The 17,534-nt window shown below is 49.0% G+C and overlaps 1 protein-coding gene across 6 annotated transcripts in view; it reads left to right on the forward strand.

Annotated features, from left to right (window-relative positions):
* MVB12B (multivesicular body subunit 12B) overlaps window positions 1-17,534 on the forward strand; it is a 187,260-nt gene that overhangs the window by 143,810 nt on the left and 25,916 nt on the right. The window contains exon 8 of one of the 6 annotated variants that reach the window (XM_041724479.1): window positions 1,075-2,765. The exons of the other annotated variants lie outside the window; for them this stretch is intronic. Within the exon in view, the coding sequence (XP_041580413.1) occupies window positions 1,075-1,178 (104 nt within the window). The 3' untranslated portion in view covers window positions 1,179-2,765. Of the gene's footprint in view, window positions 1-1,074; window positions 2,766-17,534 lie in introns of those variants that run through there. 6 annotated transcript variants of the gene reach the window in all.

Genomic DNA, 17,534 nt, shown 5'->3' on the forward strand with positions numbered 1-17,534 from the left:
CTGCACAAAATGTAGGAACATAAAAGTGAACCATTTGGGTGAACCTTTAGAACTAATGATTCTATAAATAAAAACTGATGTCACTTATAAAGTTATTTAAATAAATTTTGTCACTAAAATAAATTCTTCCATATATTACATCACTGTTAATAATTTTTAACTGGGAGTTCTGTTTATGTCAAAAAGATTTGAGCCAAGACCCAAGTTTTTTCTAATCAGGCTATAAAGTGTGCTTGGCTGAGGTTCCCATTTTTACCCCTGCCTGTGCTACCCCCCGCCCCACCTCAGGATGTTCAGAACGTTGGCAAGAACCTGGCTGAAAGTGAAGACAGCTTCAGAACTAGGGAGGAAGGAGATCAGGCCCTCTGTTGGGGCCGCCTTGCCTCCATCTGAGAAGGCTGTTGCTTCTAGCGGAGGCCAGGTTCACCAACACGGATGGCCAGTGCCGTCCAGCCACCAGGTCCAGAAGCCAGACCATCCCGGGTCCCCGCCCCTCCTTCCATACTGCCAGCGCACGGCTTGCAGTCAGCAGTCCACACGCTGCTCACACCCCTTCATTTTCTTCTACCTCTCTCAATCTCCCCTTCTTCCTTGGTGATATCAGTCTTACAAAATAAGAAATAGTCGTTTCAAGAAAGTTAATGCTTTTGCAGGAGAGAAGTGGTGGGTAGCCCAGTTGGGCTGAATTCAGGTGCCAGGCATGTGTTGGGCTGACTTACTGGCCAGACTCCCCACACGTGGAATTGCAGTTTTTGCTTTAGCAAAATGACAAATTATTACATGTCGTGACCTTCAGGATTTCCACCAACAGTAGACACTACAAATGTGTCCTCAGGTACCAGCAGGGAGAGCCCACTTCAGGAGTAAGGACATGGCTCCCCATACTTTGCCTTCTCCATATTTTATCCAACCTTAGGTAGCCCTGGGTGGTGGGGACTTCATGGAGATTACAGGAGTGTCGCATCTCATCCTACAGATGGGAAAAAGGCGTGCTGGAGCAGCACCCCTACTCCCAGCCACGTGGGATTTTACAGGCGCAGCATTGAAAGCCACCTCATGTTTTCTCAACCTCAGGTGAAAATGAAGTCACAGTCTGGTGTTTGTCCAACAGCCTGGACGGAATGGAGCCGAGAGTACCACCGATTGGGGCCCCCTCTCCACCAAAACCAAAACAATAAAAAGCCAAAAAAGAGGTGTGGTTTCAGGGGGTGTCTGTTGAAGACCACTTGCAAACTTGTTCTTAATAAAGACTGAGCAAACTATTAATACCCCCTTGCCCTCTGAAGCCCCCAGAGCCCCCAGACCAGCAGCCTTGAATATTCTCTCATGGAGAGGCAGCCTTTGACTTTGGGATCTGGGGTCCTTTCCAGACCTCTGCCCAAGTGGTTTTTCCACTGACCCAATAAATGATTACACTGCAGTCAGGAGGCCCATATCCAACACCCAGTTCCATTACGGGCCCACTGAGCCACATTGAGCAAGCCCATATACCTCTCTGAGCTCTGGTGTCGTCATGGTGACACTGGAACAGTGCCCTCACTGGCAGAGGGTAGAAACTAGGATAAAAGGAGTTAATGGGTGTGCAGTCAATCCCAAAAGGAAGTCAAAAGGCGCTGAATGTGGTCACCGGGTAAGTCTTACAACTCTGAGAGTCTGAATTCCCTCTTCTCTTGGCTACTCCTCCCCTGGGCTGAGGCCCTCACTCCATGCAGACCCCTAGCTTTGCCAACCCTCATGGTTTCTGTTTCCCCTCCTGGTTTTTGGTTTTTAAATTCACGTAACATTTCCGCTTTCCTGGGGCTTTACAGAAAGTATTTTTAAGGACAGGCCCCTGCTTTCCTGTTAGGCATCCCCAATTCCTGCCTATAGTTCCTCCTCCCCAGGGCTGCAGCTCCTAAACTGTCATAGTGGAGAAATTACTGACGTGTGTCTTTTTAAGAAGCTGTTAGGTTCCACTGAAATGTATCTTCTCATACTTTGTTCTGACCAAAGGGTCCCTTTGAAAAATTCAGGGCAGATTTTCAAGTGGCTGGAAGTCATTACTCGGGGACGCCCAGAAAGGTTTAAGAAGGAAACTCAAGAATCAAGCCCACATTAGAAATATGTTCCTTAGCTTCAAAATATGAAGAGCTCAATTTGAGTTAGGTATAGAGAGAGAGGGAAAAAGAAAGCCTTCTGTCTGGATTCCAGAAAAGACAGTCTCAAGCTATCTGAATGTTACCTTTTTTTTCCTACAATTGAAGGTAAAAGCCATAGAAACCCTGAGTGCTCAGGAAATTCACTGCAGATGCAGAGACAGACCAAGGACCTCCCTGGGTTCCTAACATCTTATGAGTTTTAGAGGTTCAGTCTGCAAAATATCAAAATATATAAACAAAGAGAAACCCGTGGTCAGGTCTCCTAACAAGTGATAAATAATTACTTAGTGGAGTACCTGGTTGTGCTTTGGCCCTGCTACTTCTTGATATCTTGTCTTAAATTACCTTGGAGTGTATAAGAACCTGGCCTTCTAAGTGGAACACTGCTGGCCTCCCTTTGACCTGGAAGCATGACTCCCTTGCCTCTCATGGCCACGAGACAGTGACCCCATTTGCCTCTCTGGGTTGTGATGTGGTCTAGCACAGTGTCTAGCACTAAGTCCAAGCCTTTCACCAAGTGACAGCTGTGACCGGTACTACGGTACTGCCTGCCCATGCCACAGTTGATCCTTACAGGCAACAAAGAGTCGTGTGTGTGGATAAAAGCTTCACAGAACTGTGCCCACAAGACCTCACTGAAGCACCCTCTGGCTCCAGGCACAGAGTTGAGCTTCTCATGGTGTCCCAGAGTTCCTGAGTCAAAGTCTGGAGGTTTGAAGCTAGGGATTTGCATTTTTTTAAAAGATTTTTTTAAATTTATTCATGAGAATGTATAGGGAGGAGAGAGAGAGAGGCAGAGACAGAAGCAGGCTTTCATGCTGGGAGCCTGACGTGGGACTCCATCCTGGGTCTCCAGGATCACTCCCTGGGCTGCAGGCGGCGCTAAACCGCTGCGCCACCGGGGCTGCCCGGGACTTGCATTTTTAATGAGCATCCCAGACCATTCTGACACACTTGGAAGTTTAAGGACCTGTGGTTTGGAGAGAAAGGATGTGTCTCTAGAGTGGGGGCACCAGCTTTGAAGACACCCATCTCTAAAGTACTAACAGAAGCCAAGCTTACCAGCGCCTGCCTTATCTCCCTCACTTGTCTGGACTAGCACCTCTCCCACAGAGATGCCACTTGTCATCTCTAGGGATGTGACTGCTCTCCAGACAGAGGCTTCCTATGGTCAGAGCTTCTTTTCCATGGGCTGGCTTCACAGTGGAGTTTCTCTGGCTGAGAAGCAGTGTCTCCTGCAGTTTGGGTTATCTGCCTGGACTTTACATTTGGGGCTCCTACTTAAAACCACTGTTCTTCCTGCCTGTGGCATCTGTTGTCTCCTATACCTGTCTCAGCTGCTCTGGAAGATTTCTGTCTCTTTGAGAGGCCCCTTAGCAGTCTCCCACATGAATCTGTGACCCCTAGTCTCTGAACTTGCAGATCCCCACCTAGCTACATTTGCTTGCTCTGCTCGGACTCTGCTGATGGGGCAAAATGAGGCTGTGCTCCCATGCGGGGACCAGTGCTTACTGCATAAGATGGCAGGTCCTGGGTGGAGGCAGCCTGGAGTCTCAGGCAACCAGGGCTTGAGTTCCCACTTTGCTGCTGCCTTGTTGGACATGTCTGTGTGGAAGTCATGAGCACCCAGACCCAAGTATCTCCACCTGGAAAAGGAAAGCATTCCACAGAACTGAACTAAACTAAGCATTTCCATGAAACTAAATTGCTGGCTTGGACCTTCTCAGATCCTTTGATTTGTTTATCCTCAGAATTCTGACACCCCATCTCAGCTCACACCAGATAGATAGATGTGCCGGTCTTATGCCCCAAACTATTTTTGTACTTCTATCTACTGTGGAAGCAGCTGCTTTGCCCCATTCCTTTCCAAATCCCCTTCTGTAGGAGAATAGAGTTATGGAGCAGCTGATGTCAGAGCCATAGGGGTGGGCATCCCACAAGTGCAGAGCTGTGGAGAGAATGCTACAGAGAGAATTAAGAGGCTCGGTAGTGTTGTGGGGAAGGGGCAGCTCCCTGGGTTCAGATCCACCTCTGCATCTTGCTGGCCGTGAGCTCCTGGGCAGGTTGCTTAACTGCTCTTAGCCTGAATGTTCTCTGTGAAATTGAGAGGTGGGGGGTTTGATGACAATAATGAATAACAATACGTAACCCAGCATTGTCCTGAGAAATCTGTCAGTAGACAGAAAGCACCTAGACCAGGGCTTGGCACAGAGTAGGAGTTTAATTAACTGTGAGCTGCCACCGCCACCATCACCACCCTCTTCGGGATTTAAAGGACTGATGGCAGGTGCAAGGGATGGAAACAAGCCCCTGTTGTCCCAGGCCCCAGGATTAGACATCCAGGTGGGTGGCAGAGCTATTCTTTGGGATCAGAAACAGAAGCAGGAAGCTTGTGAGGGAAGAGAGATCCATCCACCCTTTCTTCTCTCTCAGCAAAGGGCGGGAACAATGTGTTGCCGCCTCTTCTGTTGTGTACCCAGCGGAGCGAGCACGTGGCCGGCAGAGAGCCCCCTCTGCCCGCTGGCTGGCTCCGTGGCCCTTCAGGGATTGCTGTCTATTGTCTTTGAATCACACTGCTGGGAAGTAGTTTGCATAGATTCCCAAGTTTGTAATTAAAACAATTGAGAAACAATTTTCGCTATAAAAAAAAAAAGAATAGCTGAAAAGGAAGTGTCTTTGAAGCAGATGTTGTGCTGTGAGCCATGTAGAAATATTATTTTATCATCAACCCAAAACGGTTATCTCAAGACTTGAAAGGAAAACTAAGGGAACATCTTTTCTACCAACCCAGCGTTTTTTTAGCGCCTAATATCATTTCACATTTAAAGGTGACAGCAATATCTTTAACGTTTTTCTATTGGATTAATAACGTTTAATGTTCAAAGCAATAAAGTGAAATGTTTTCGTGAGAGTGCTTTATATCACTAGTGGAAAATTCAAGTGAAGGAAAAAAAAAAGACCACACACACAAAGTAATAGATGTTGAGAGCCATAAACTGGAAAGGAAGCCGGGCACGGAGGTGGTTTCGCGGAGCCTGTGGGTGCATGAGGCTGGGTCCCGCCGGCCCGGCGCCTGGAGGGGCTTCGTGCTCTTGGCAGTGAGCGCTGGGAGCCCCCGCCCGGTCCCCCAGCCATCCGTCTCCGCCCAGCAGCGGAATATGACAATGTTAGCATTTTTCATTTCCCTGACGTTACCATTAATAAAGCAATGATCCAAAAGGGGCTTTGCTGAGTCTGTTCTTTATGCTCCCATCACTCACGACTAGATAATTTCACACAGGATCGTTTTAAAATTAAATGGCGATAAAAACGCTCTGCTGTTCTGTGTTCACCAGTTCATAGAAGTCTATCAAGTCATTAATGTGTCATGACAAACTGCTCGATGGATACAAGAGTAATTAATTATTTGAATAAATAACAAGTTGAACGTGGGGCTTTGAACCACAATGACATACGCATCCCATTAAGGGTGTCTTAGGAACCTCTGCAGAGCCCTGGTACGAAGAGTTAAAATGCAGGCCAGGGTCTTGGAAATGATGAAAACCAACTTCGTAAACACAGGGTAATATTTTACAGGGAGAAAGCCAAAATGTCACATTTCTGTGCCCACATGTTGTTCGGTGTTGAAAGTTCTCTGGCAGCGGCCATCTCAAGATACCACTTGATCAGGCGACAATTTCAGAGAACAATTATACAGATTTTCATAATCACCGTTAATCTCTGCATATTTTTCACGATAATTACAGCAATTATTATTTAGATTCCTCTTGTACATGCCCATTGTCAGGAAGGAACAAGTGCTTATTAGACCGGATAGTTCAAAGAACCTCGGATTCAAGTTCTTTGTCATGTGTGTGCTTGTTATTTGAACTCGCGTTGCCTCTGAAAGTTCATCAGCTCTAGAAATTAGAGTAATATTCGCAGGCTCTATTATTAAATCTTGAGGCTGAGCTCGTTGGGCTGTGGTTCGCGTGGATGGCTGAATTGTTCGTTCGTGGGGCTGCTGAGTTCAGTTGGAATTACTGTCAGGTGGCAGGAGGTGCCCGTGACAGGTGCAGTCAGAGAAGGGTGGCAGCCTCACACCTCTTCTCCACGACAGTCTTACAAAGTGAACTAACAACCAATATTTAGAGAATACATTTTTGTGACATGCCCTTTAAAGGTTAATATTAAATCTGAGATCTGGGTAATTTATGACATTGTGCTTCACAGACTCAGCAAGTGAGACCACGTGCTCTCCAGGATTTCCAAATCAAGGTGGGTGTCCATTCAGGCATCAGTTCTGTCTCGGAACTTTCTCTTCGCATCACTGTGGTCCAGAGAGCTTGTCCACTGGAGCTGTGTCCACTCTCACAAGGTGATAGGCTGCTTGTGAGAGAAGCTATTTCCCAGAGCAGAGTTTCTTGAAAACAATGCAGTTTGGAAACGCCCTGCTGTCCAGTGTGTGTGCTCCTCTGCCCTGCCCCAACTCCAGGCCTGAGGCATTCTATGCCCAGCCATGGGGATCGGCAGCACCTGCCCACCTCAACCAGATCTTAGGTGGATCTTACAGGTCCAGCTTCATGAGGGGAACAATGGCTAGGCCTTTGGCTTTGAACCAGGAAGTTCAGTATTTCAGCTTTCTGTAAAATCAAGAAAAATACAAGACATAAAAATGCCTTTTTTTCCTCTTCAAATTAAGTTGAATTGTTAAGTTATGACCTCGTTTGAATGCACACGAGCAATGCAGTCTTACACAAACATAAGTTGGGTTTAGATTGCTGTCAGACTTCTCTTGGAGGTCCCGTTTTATTTGGTTTTTACCTGCCTATCACTGTACCTGGTCTCTTGGAACCGCTTGGCAGCACAGAGAGGCTGAAGCCTGGGGCCGGCTCAGGCAGCCTCTTGTGGCCGCCCCCCCTCCTTAGCTCCAAGACTCTTGTCTAAGCTTCTCTTATGCACTGGGGGGATGACCAGGTCCAGGTCCTGGGGAATTTTTTTTTTTTTTAAAGATTTTATTTATTCATTCATGAGAGACGGAGAGAGAGAGAGAGAGAGAGGCAGAGGGAGAAGCAGGCTCCATGCAGGGAGCCTGATGTGGGACTTGATCCTGGGTCTCCAGGATCACGCCCTGGGCTGAAGGCAGTGCTAAACCGCTGAGCCACCCTGGGGGTCCTGGGGAATTTGATCCCACTGGTCAAGGTCAGAAGAACTCTGTGCTGTTATGTTTTGTACCATTTTTCTTTTTTTTTTTTTTTTGTACCATTTTTCTTTAGCTGGTAAGCAGTCTGTCTTCAAATCTTAAATAAAATGTATAATGAGGTTCTGCTGTTCCCGTTTGGGTGATACTCAAGGCTACCATCCTATTGATAAAGTACTTGAGCAGTTAGACAGAAGCTTATTTGCTGGTTATGGAATTATGACATTTGAAAATGAACTGCCGGGTGTCTGGGTGGCTCAGTCAATGAAGTGTCTGCCTTCAGCTCAGGTCGTGATCCCAGGGTCCTGGGATTGAACCCTGCATTGGGCTCCCTGCTCAGGGGGGAGTATGCTTTTCCCTCTGCCCCTCCCCTTACTTGTTCTCTCTCTGTCTCAAATAAAATCTTGAATGAAAGAAAGGAAGGAAGGAAGAAAAGGAAATAAGAAAATGAATTGCCGAGACCTCTGAAGCGGGTGTATTTGTCCTGGCCATGAGCATGTTCCTGGGAGAGTGCCCAGAAACGCTGCAGGTGGTGGCTCCCAGACACCTTCCCTCTCCACACACCTTCCATCCGCTTTCTCACTCTTCTCAGTTAGGCTTTTCTGCTGCCATCTGTAGAGGACCTTTTCATTCCTTGGAGGAAGGCATCGCCACCTCATCCTCCACACAGTGGGAAGGCAGTGGACCTGGAATATCTCCCTCTCTACACCAGCTCTGTCACTTGCCAGCATTGTGGCCCCAACAGGTCCCTTCCCTTCTGCACTTCATAGTGGCTGTGGCAACACCTCACAGGGCCATTCGGAGGTTTACACACCCTGGCATGCCCCTCTTCCCCCAGACACACCCCGCTGCGGCCCTCTCCAGGAGGTGGTGGGTCAGGACTGGCTTCAGACATACAGAAGCCTGGGACCCCTTCTCTCCCTGCTCCTTGACGCCAAGACAGGGAGGCATCTGACCAGAACCTACTATTACCCTTTGTGATTGTTGCTTCTCAGAAGGTTTTATGAGTAGAACCCATAGGAGGGCTAGAGAAGTCAGCTAGAAACCAGCTGTTACCTACGATGGGTTTGGAAATTGCATCTCTGGGGCTTCACAAAGGTGTCAGATCACCAGTACATTTTTAAGATTTTATTTATTTATTCATGCGAGACACAGAGGCAGAAACACAGGCAGATAGAGAAGCAGGTTTCCCGAGGGAAGCCCGATGTGGGACTCGATCCCAGAACCTGGGATCACACCCTGAGCCGAAGGCAGACGCTCAACCACTGAGCCACCTGTGTGCCCCACCAGCACATACTTAATACGAGGGTTCTGAGACAGAAAAATGTCCAGCTAGGAGGGATTTTAGACCTCACCTAGCCCAGGGCTACTCTAACCTAATCACACCTGAGAATCCTCTGGGAGCCTTGAAAAGCTACTGATGCCTGGGGCCATGGCTCAGACCAAGGAAATCAGAACCTCCTGGGGGAGGAACAGCAGGCAGCAGCAGGCAGTTTTTGAAAGTCATAGATCAGGGGGTTCCTGGGTGGCTCAGTCGGTTAAGCATCTGACTCTTGACTTGGGCTCTGGTCATAATCTGTGGTCCTGGGATCAACCCCCGTGTTGTGTTGGGCTCCTCACTCAGCAGGCAGTCTGCTGGAGATTCTCTGCCTTCCGCTCTGCCCTAACCCCTGCTTAAGCTCTCTCTCTCTTTCTTCTAAAATAAATAAATCTTTAAGAAAAGAAAGTCACCAATCAGCACCAGCTGAGTCTAGCCCAGCCCCTCACCCTCACATGAAGACACCGAGCTGCAAGTGCTGACAGGCCCATGAGCCTCAAGGCCAGCTCTCTTCCTCGTCACGGTCACTGTGTCAGCTGTTAACTGTGTCCTACACACATCCTATCTGGAAGTTTGTGCTGTTGGCATGACCCAGCTGGGGTCACCTGCTTACTGTGCTGCTTGCCAGGTTTCCTTACCATAAAGTTACTATTTCTTTTTTTGTAATTAATAAGGTCTTTAGTGGGAAACGCTTCGGGACTATGGAAATAGTTCATTCCTCATCAAATTACCCATTGATTTTTATAAGTCCATCATTCCTTCAATATGTATTGGCATTTTATTTTAAGGAAGAGCTTCCCCTTATCCCAGGTGTATGCATGTTGGTGTGGACTGGGAGGGGAGGGGAGGCTGATTCTAATTCATTATTGTCATTATTTATTTGGACACTCAATTTGTTCCATATTAGCTAGTGGGTGCCCCTTCGAGTTGGCTCCTGGGTACTTCTGCTGAGTTCCCAGTATTCTTTGAGGATTCTTTGAGGATGTCTTACTTTATGGTGCAACAACATGTCCCAGGCTTGTTCCTTCCCTGCCTGCCCCCCCCCATCAGCCATTTCTGTAAAAAGCCCTTGTTTCTTTCAGAGGAGAATACTAGAACCCACAAATTTGGACACTAGGTGTGCTCATGGCTTCTGGGCCATCAGCAGATAGATAGAAATCTATGACCATTTGTATATGTGGGTGTACACATGCATATAAGTGTGTGTGTGTGTGAACACATACATACCTGTGTGTTCATGTATCTATATCTGCTTGTTAAAACCAAGCTTATACCAACACCTCCAGTATTGATCCAGCATCACAGAGCATGCTTGAATCTTCTTCCCGTCGTTTGGCTGACTTCTCTTCCTCAGCACGAGCATCAGATGTTAACATTCCTCACCACCCTGTCCTGGGCCTGCTCTCTTCTCATCACGTGTTCTTCCCAGAGCTGCTCACCTTCTCTCATGCCTCCATCACTAGCAGGCTGGAAGCCCCAAATCCTCCCAGGCCACCTCACTTCTGTATTTCCATCCGGGTGGTCCTTACCAACTAATTGTGCATTTTGCTAAAAATGTCCCAACCATGTTAACTAGTATCTGTCTCCTCTGGGATGTCTCACAAGCCCCTCAAACCCAACATAGCCAAGGGACCCCACCGGCTTACCCCACACTTCTCCCCCAGCCTCCGTTCTCTCGATGGTTAAGCCAGAATCTCACACTCACCCTTGCCTCTTCCCTCTGCTCCTCCCCCTTCCACTACCGCAACCACTTGCCACGTACATCTAAATACCCCTCAATCTGTCCCCTCTTCTCCATTCTTACTGTCACAGTCCTCAACACCACCACCAGCATCCCTCACCTGATTGACTACCAGAACCTCCTCGCTGGTGGTCTTGCCTCCAGCCTCACTCCCTCTAATCCATGCTTCTCTCCACAGCCAGGGAGCCATTCCTAAAATATAAACATGAACATGTCTCTCTCCAGCTCAAAAACCATGGCTCACAGGCTACTTAAAATGGCAGACAGGGCTCCTTATCAGCTGGCCATTGGTTGTCTCTCTACTCTTACTTCTGTTCAGCTGTTAAAAATATTGAGATACATCTATAGCTACCAACAGGGAACTCTCTGATAGTTACTGGAAAAAAAAAAAAAGCAAATTGCAGAACAGTTATGCTGTGATACTATTTTTGTGAAAAGGACAGACACATACAAAGCAAAATTCTATATTTCTTCCGTATATGCAAACACATCTGTACATGCATAGCAACAGGCTGGGGACTGTCCCCAGGAACTGTGCATAGACCACATCCAGGGCTAGCCCTGAGCAGAGTCTGGGATCAGGACTCTGGATTCACTTTAACTTAGCTGTACTGTTGGAACTGTTTGTTTAGGAAGTGTATTCCTTTGTTGAGGGGGGTAAAAAATACAACTTAAAAATATACTGATCTTCCTCCTTTCACTATGGGTGTATGTCCCAACAAACCCATCATAGGTTGAAAATGCGTCTACTGCACCTACCCTACCAAGCATCATAGCCTAGCCTAGCCTAGCCTACCTTAGACGTACCCAGAACCAGTCACAGTTGAGCAAAATCACCTAACAAAAGCTGTTTTATGCTAACATATTGAATGTCTCTTGTAATCTACTGAATACTGTACTGAAAATGAAAAACCCCGTATGTCCCCCGGATGGCTATCCGGGGACAGAATGGCTGTCACTGGATGTGCTGTCGACCCTCGTGGTCACTTGGCTGCCTAGGAGCTGCCACTGCCCTGTGCCAAGAGAAAGGATCATACAGTGGCTCATCGGTAGCTCAGGGAAAGATCAAAATTCAAAATTTGAAGTACGGCTTCTACTGAGTGTGTATCACTTTTGCACCATCCTAAAGTTGAAAACTCGTCCGTCAGACCCTGCCTGCATGTTAGTCTTGAGGAGACCATGAAGGGCCTCTAAGAGGAGGCAGACCCTCGTGCCCATGCAGCCAGGCCCCGCCAGCAGGTGATGGTACCTGATGTTCCACCAGCCACACAGACCCTTGAGCAGCTAGAGGCCAGGCCTGTCCTGTCCTATATCAAGACTTTTCCTCCATCCAGGACTGGCTGTGGATTAAACTGCTTGTTTAGGCCACAGCTGTGTTCCAGAGGCATGTGGTTGCTCCTAATAGCAGCAAACCTTCATTGGCTCTCCACCTGCTGTTTATTCTAGTTAAAACTAGAAAGGGTCTACTTCCTTGGAAGGGCATGATTATGGTGAGAGTGAGCAGGGAGTGACCAGGGGCTTTATGTTCTTACCCCCCTTTAAACATCACAGCAATCCAGGTAGGATTATTTCCTTCCTTCTACAGTTGAGGAAAGAGAGGCACAGAGGGATTAAACACTTGTCCCAAGTCAAGGGTGGATCCAGCCTGAATCACACCTCTGAGGAGCAGTGCCTGCTTGGTGTCTGCCAATCGCCTGTAACTACCACTTGCTGAGTGCCTGCCGCAGGTTCAGCTGTGCTCAGCCCTCACTCCTCTGCAGGCTCATCCCCTCGGCCCGCTCGTGCCACGGAGTGGCCATGGATATCCCTTGACAGGTGCAATTCCCAGCCCAGGTGAGTGACTTGCCCGAAGCCCCAGGGCCAGCAAGTGGCTGAGCCAGGCCGGGGCTCATGTGTGTCTGACTCTGGTGCCCACTCCCTCCTCCCCACAGTACTGACAGCCTTGGGAGGTTACTGTGGCTGCTAAGTCTATTTTCTGGCCTTTGAATAACTGGCAGAACAAATTACTTTGGGGATCCAGAAGAAAGTTGTTGGCCTGGTGTGGACTCAATTGGAATGTCACCGAGCAGACAGTCTTGGAGATATCTACAAATATCTTCCAAGGAATATCCCCAAAGTGAAATCTCTGAGAAAGCAAATCAGGCTTGGTGTTTTGGTTTGCAAATGAGTTTTGAGCAATGGCCTTGAGGTCTTGAGGCCTTGAGATCTTAAGATTGTTAGCATCTTTCCCGTCACAAATTGTAAAGGCCTTTTGAAGCCACGGGACAGGAGAGAAGAGAGGTTCAGGTTGCTGATTATTTACAAGCAGGTAGCCAGGGTTAAAGGCTTCCCTCCATTCCAGCTGCATTTAACTTTATTCTGAAAGTGACTACCTGCCAATAAAGCCACATCATTCACCACCATCTATCTCTGTGAGTACTTTCGAGGTGCCATGACTCCAGTTCACATAACACCACATGACAGCTATAAGCAGATGACAGTTGAGATGCTGGTAATGGAGACTTTTTGTTTTAGTATCACATGTTTTTGCCACATGATTTTAAGACTCTTTATCAAGCATGTGGAAATTAATACATGTGTTGATTGGAGTGCTTCCTCGTTGAGATGTCCGTGAGGGAAGGGGTTGGCAGCTTGGAGCAACTGTGGGTATCCGGAGGCAGTGGGGTGGCCCGGGGTCTGGAGCCCGTGGGGATTAGTCAGTGGTGGGTTTGAGCAGAGCCCGGAGAAGTCTGAAAAATAAGGCGGGGCTCTGAGGGGACCGCCTTGGCAAGTAAAATGATAGTTCCCACACGAAGGAAAGATGCAGGAACTATAACCCTATCCCATTGCCAGCAGAATTCCTACAGATTTGTGGCAGGGCTGTCTCTGCCAGCAGGAGTCCAATTTTATGTCCAAACAAATACAGCATGCAAATTGAACTACTTCCCCAAGAACAGCAAAGTCAGGTATTCGGGTCAGTTGGGGAAAAAAAAGAAATCCACCCCCCTCTTCTCTTTCTTTAAAATCAGGGGTGGTATTAATACAGTAGCAGATTAGAGCTTTATTTGTTTAAACCTTGCAGATTCTGTAAGCATTCACAATCCTCTTGACTTGTAGTGCCTGATTGTAAAAAGAACAGTTGAATGAGCTCATTGTTTCCTGGGTTTTTTCTTTAATGTATTTTACAAACACTCTGGTGACAGGCCTGACACACTGATTTCTATGTACTCGCACTTCAGTTTGGGATTACAGCATTAATAACAGAGCTCCATGCATCATGCCATTTTTAAGCATGATCGTTATGATAAAGGGCATATACTTAATTACAGGCCTGCTTAATTACAGCTCTGTTGAAGCTCGTTTGTTTAGGAGAATGCTAATTGCACTACGGAGCCCACAGCACATCCTTGCTCTCATCTGCTGTACGCTGCTCTGTGCCGTGGATCAGCGTTTTGTTAAAACTGCCACCAAAAAGAAAATTTTTTAAAAAGAGGAAAAAGTGTCCTAGTACTAAAAGGAAGTGTGCCTGGACATGGCTTTAGGTCCGAAAGGACACCACCATTTGTGGGCCAGGGGCCTCCTCTCTCTTGTCAGCAATTGCTGTCACCCTCACACCAGCCTCCTGGGAGCTCCATCTTCTCTCCATTTCACAGAAGGGGTAGCTGAGGCTCAGGGTGGTGGGGCAGCCTGCCGGGCCACATGCCCATGCCCGCTGAGTGGGAGGTAAGGCCCAGGCTGTTGAGCTGCCAGGCCTCCCAGGCCCTCCCACCACACCTACTGCAGCGCCCCCTCCCCCACTATCTGGACTCCTGGCTCCATCAAGCTACTTGACTGCTCTAAGCCTCGGCTTCCTTGAGTATAACCTGCAAGTGATCACGTTGAGGCTTAAGTGACTTGACACATGTCCATTATCTAGCACGCAACCAGCAAATGTGGGTTTTCTGTCCTCTCTCTTTTGTAGAACTGGGCCTCGGGAACAGCTCTGTTACCTCCCAGATTTGGGGGTGGCCTTTGTCATGTCACACTGGGAGCTGAAGGACTTGGAGAGCAGACTGATGCGTGCCCCAGGAATGCCACCTTTGGTGCCAGTGAGGAAAGGACAGGCACTGTCTCTGCTTCTGGGTTATGACCATGGACTAGTCTGGCGGTGTCCATCTGGGATCCCCCATGTGAACCCCAGGGGGAGGGTAGGTAGGGAGATGAAAGTCACTCTGTGATAGCAAGGACCCCTCACTCATGGCTCTTCCTCTGGCTCTCCCGCACACGTCCCTCTGAGTAGAATCAGCAATATACTGAAGGCTAGAGCGAGTGTCACAGTCTTGGAGCGCTAAAGAATAGTGAAGACAAAATACTGGCTTCAACCAGGGGAGAGAGAGAGGAAGGAAGTAAACGTGGCTCCCCCCATGAGAAGCCAGGATGGAGATGATTTATGAACACTCCTGCAGAACACGTGAAAAATGTGTGCCATTGATTTTAAGAATTATGTTTGGCAAATCTCTAGATATTTTAAAATATAGAATGGCTTCCCAGATAAAGAGAGTAGAAAAGGATGTTTTGAAATTAGAAGGGGATTCAGCAGTCCCACGGATCACTTTCCACCTAACACACCAGATCCCTCCCTAGCACCCCAACACATGGCCTCTGCTGGGACCCTGCTTGGCCAGCTCTTCTCATCCTCCCTTTCGTCTTCCCCAGAGAAAGGAACCGTGCATCTAGCCCTCACCCTGTGGCAGCTATGAGAATATGGGCAGACATGTGATTACGCTTACCTTCGAGTCTTATTTGGACCAGGGCCCCCAGCTTACTGCACTTCTCCATGTGCTGGTACGGTGCTGGGTTCTAGTGTGCCAGGCAGGGGGTGATGGTGAACAAAAATGGACAGGATGACCCCTTCCTGGAGCATCAGGCCTGATGGCTTCCTCCCATCTCCTGGGGACTTTAGATCCTCCACCATCCTGGGACTCCCCGTAGGCCACATGGGAGGACCCTCGAGAACTGGTCCCTGCACTGAACTGATACTCAAGCCCAGAGCAGACCAAGATGGCAGCTCCCTCATCTCACACCGGGATTGTAACACAGTCACGTACCGTGGCACTCCTCCCACTTCACGTAGGTCCGAATGGACACCACCATTTGTGGGCCAGGGGCCTCCCCTCTTTTGTGACAGCAGTCGCTGTCACCCTCACACAGCCTCCTGTGTCTCTTTTCTGAGAGAACATGAAAAGGATCAGACTGTGTTCATCTTTCCATCATGAACCCTAAGAGAAAGCAGAAATTTATCCCAAAGTTCCCATCTCCCTCCCTTTACCAGGCAGCATCCTTTGAGGGTCAGACTGGATCTGAGTGGTCTTGCCCCCATTGCCTCTGCTGCTGAGCCCCATCAGCTGAGCCAGGCCAGCATAGCCCCAAAGGCCACCCTGAGGCCACTGCTGCCTCTCCTCACAGTCTTGAGGGTACTTTCTTCCCTCCCAAAGGGCTGCCTTTGGTGTGGGCCGGTGAGGATGTCGCTTCTGGTCTTCTATCTTCAGCCTCCTCAAGAAGTTGCTCTGTGAAGAAATTGCCTTTGACCCTACCCAAGGGCCAGAAGGCATGCCTTTGCCAAATACCTTGCTTGTTCATATGGGGGTTGGCCCTTGGCCCCCAACACACCTCCACCATTCTCCAGGTCTGGGAGTGAGGACTTCACCTGAGGAATGAGGTAGTGGAGGAAGGAACTGGAGGTGAGAGCAGCCAGATGTCAGCATCCAGGGTAGGAGGGGAAAGGGCATTCGGTGAAGCGGTTGCAAGCCCTTACATGCCAGGGAGGACCCCCATCTTGGGAATCCCTCTGTGTGGGGTTCTGGTGTGGCTGCCGGCCTTGGACTGAACAGGAGCCACCTCTGCCTCACTCCTGCTCTCACTGCTCCCCACGCCTCTCATTCCCAGGGGGTGGTTAGGCTGTGGAAGGTCACCCTACTTCCCCTTCAGGATACAAGTTCTCCGAACATCCGCTGACATTCAGATGGAAGCACTGTCAGCAGCGAGGGGGAGTTCTTGACCTATTGTCTTTAACGCAGAAAGCCTAGTGAATGAGTGATCAGGGGTGCTCAGGTTGGGGATGCATGCTGAAGATGCACTAGCTGAAAGCTACTCACCAAGCATTTGGTCAGGTGCTTCCTGAGTACAATACAGGGGTGTGCAAAGGGAGCTCTGCTGGGGGCTCTGCCATCTGTCTAGCAGGCAGAGAGACGTGGGAAAGGTGTGTGTGTGTGCAGATGTGTGTACGGAGAACAAAGAGTGACATGGCCCTGGCAGGTGACGGCGGTGGACTTGGGGGATTTAAAGGAGAGGCAAAGTAGGCATGGCTTCCAGCTCTTGACTCGGGATGGCCAGGAGCAGGGTGGCGCCTGACCAGTGAGTGAGAAGGCCCGGGGAAGAGCGGGTTTGGGGAGACGGTTATGGCAGTTCTGACTGGACTGTTCCAGTACACACCCACCTCCTGGCCTGTAGTTCTGATCAGAAGGAGCTCGTAGAAGGGACACCTGGAGGCTTCAGGAGGACGTGATAATGCTCATCGAAACCTCATAAGGTCCTGGTCTGGAAGAGGCAGATTTGTTCTCAGAAATTCCATTTTATACCCAATAGAAGGGCCAAGGGATTTGGAGTTCTGGCTTACTACCTGTGTGCCCTCAGCAGGCCCTGATCTGTGAAATGATGGCAGGTGCTGAGTGGTCTCCATGGTCTCCACATGTCTCCATGGCACAGGAAGGGTCATGGGATCAGGGGTCAGACCTCAGAGTGCCATGGCTATAGGCCTTGGCTCACACCCTGAGTTGGGCAGATGGTGGCAATTGCTGAGAAGGGAGCATGGCCTCTTCTTGGATCTCGGGTAGGACCCCATCCTGTCCCTATCTAGAAAGCTTGTGGTCTTTAAAGGGTCGTCTGTTCACGGATGGGTTTTCCCAGCCATCCATGAGGACACAGGTACACATGCCCCAGTGTCACTCATATGTCTGAACGTGTGACATACTGTAAAAGATCACCATGTCCTCCCCTACTCTGTCCTTTCTGGAAAGGTGTCACACTTCCTGGCCCTGGGGGCCCGAAGATGGGAGAAGGCCCCCGGCCAAGGGTGTCTCTGTCCGAGCCCAGGGCCAGGCCTTGGGCAGCAGCCTTCCAAAGAAAGGAGACTTCCAGGGC

Source organism: Vulpes lagopus, chromosome 12, assembly GCF_018345385.1.
Source record: "Vulpes lagopus strain Blue_001 chromosome 12, ASM1834538v1, whole genome shotgun sequence".
NCBI lineage: Eukaryota > Metazoa > Chordata > Mammalia > Carnivora > Canidae > Vulpes > Vulpes lagopus.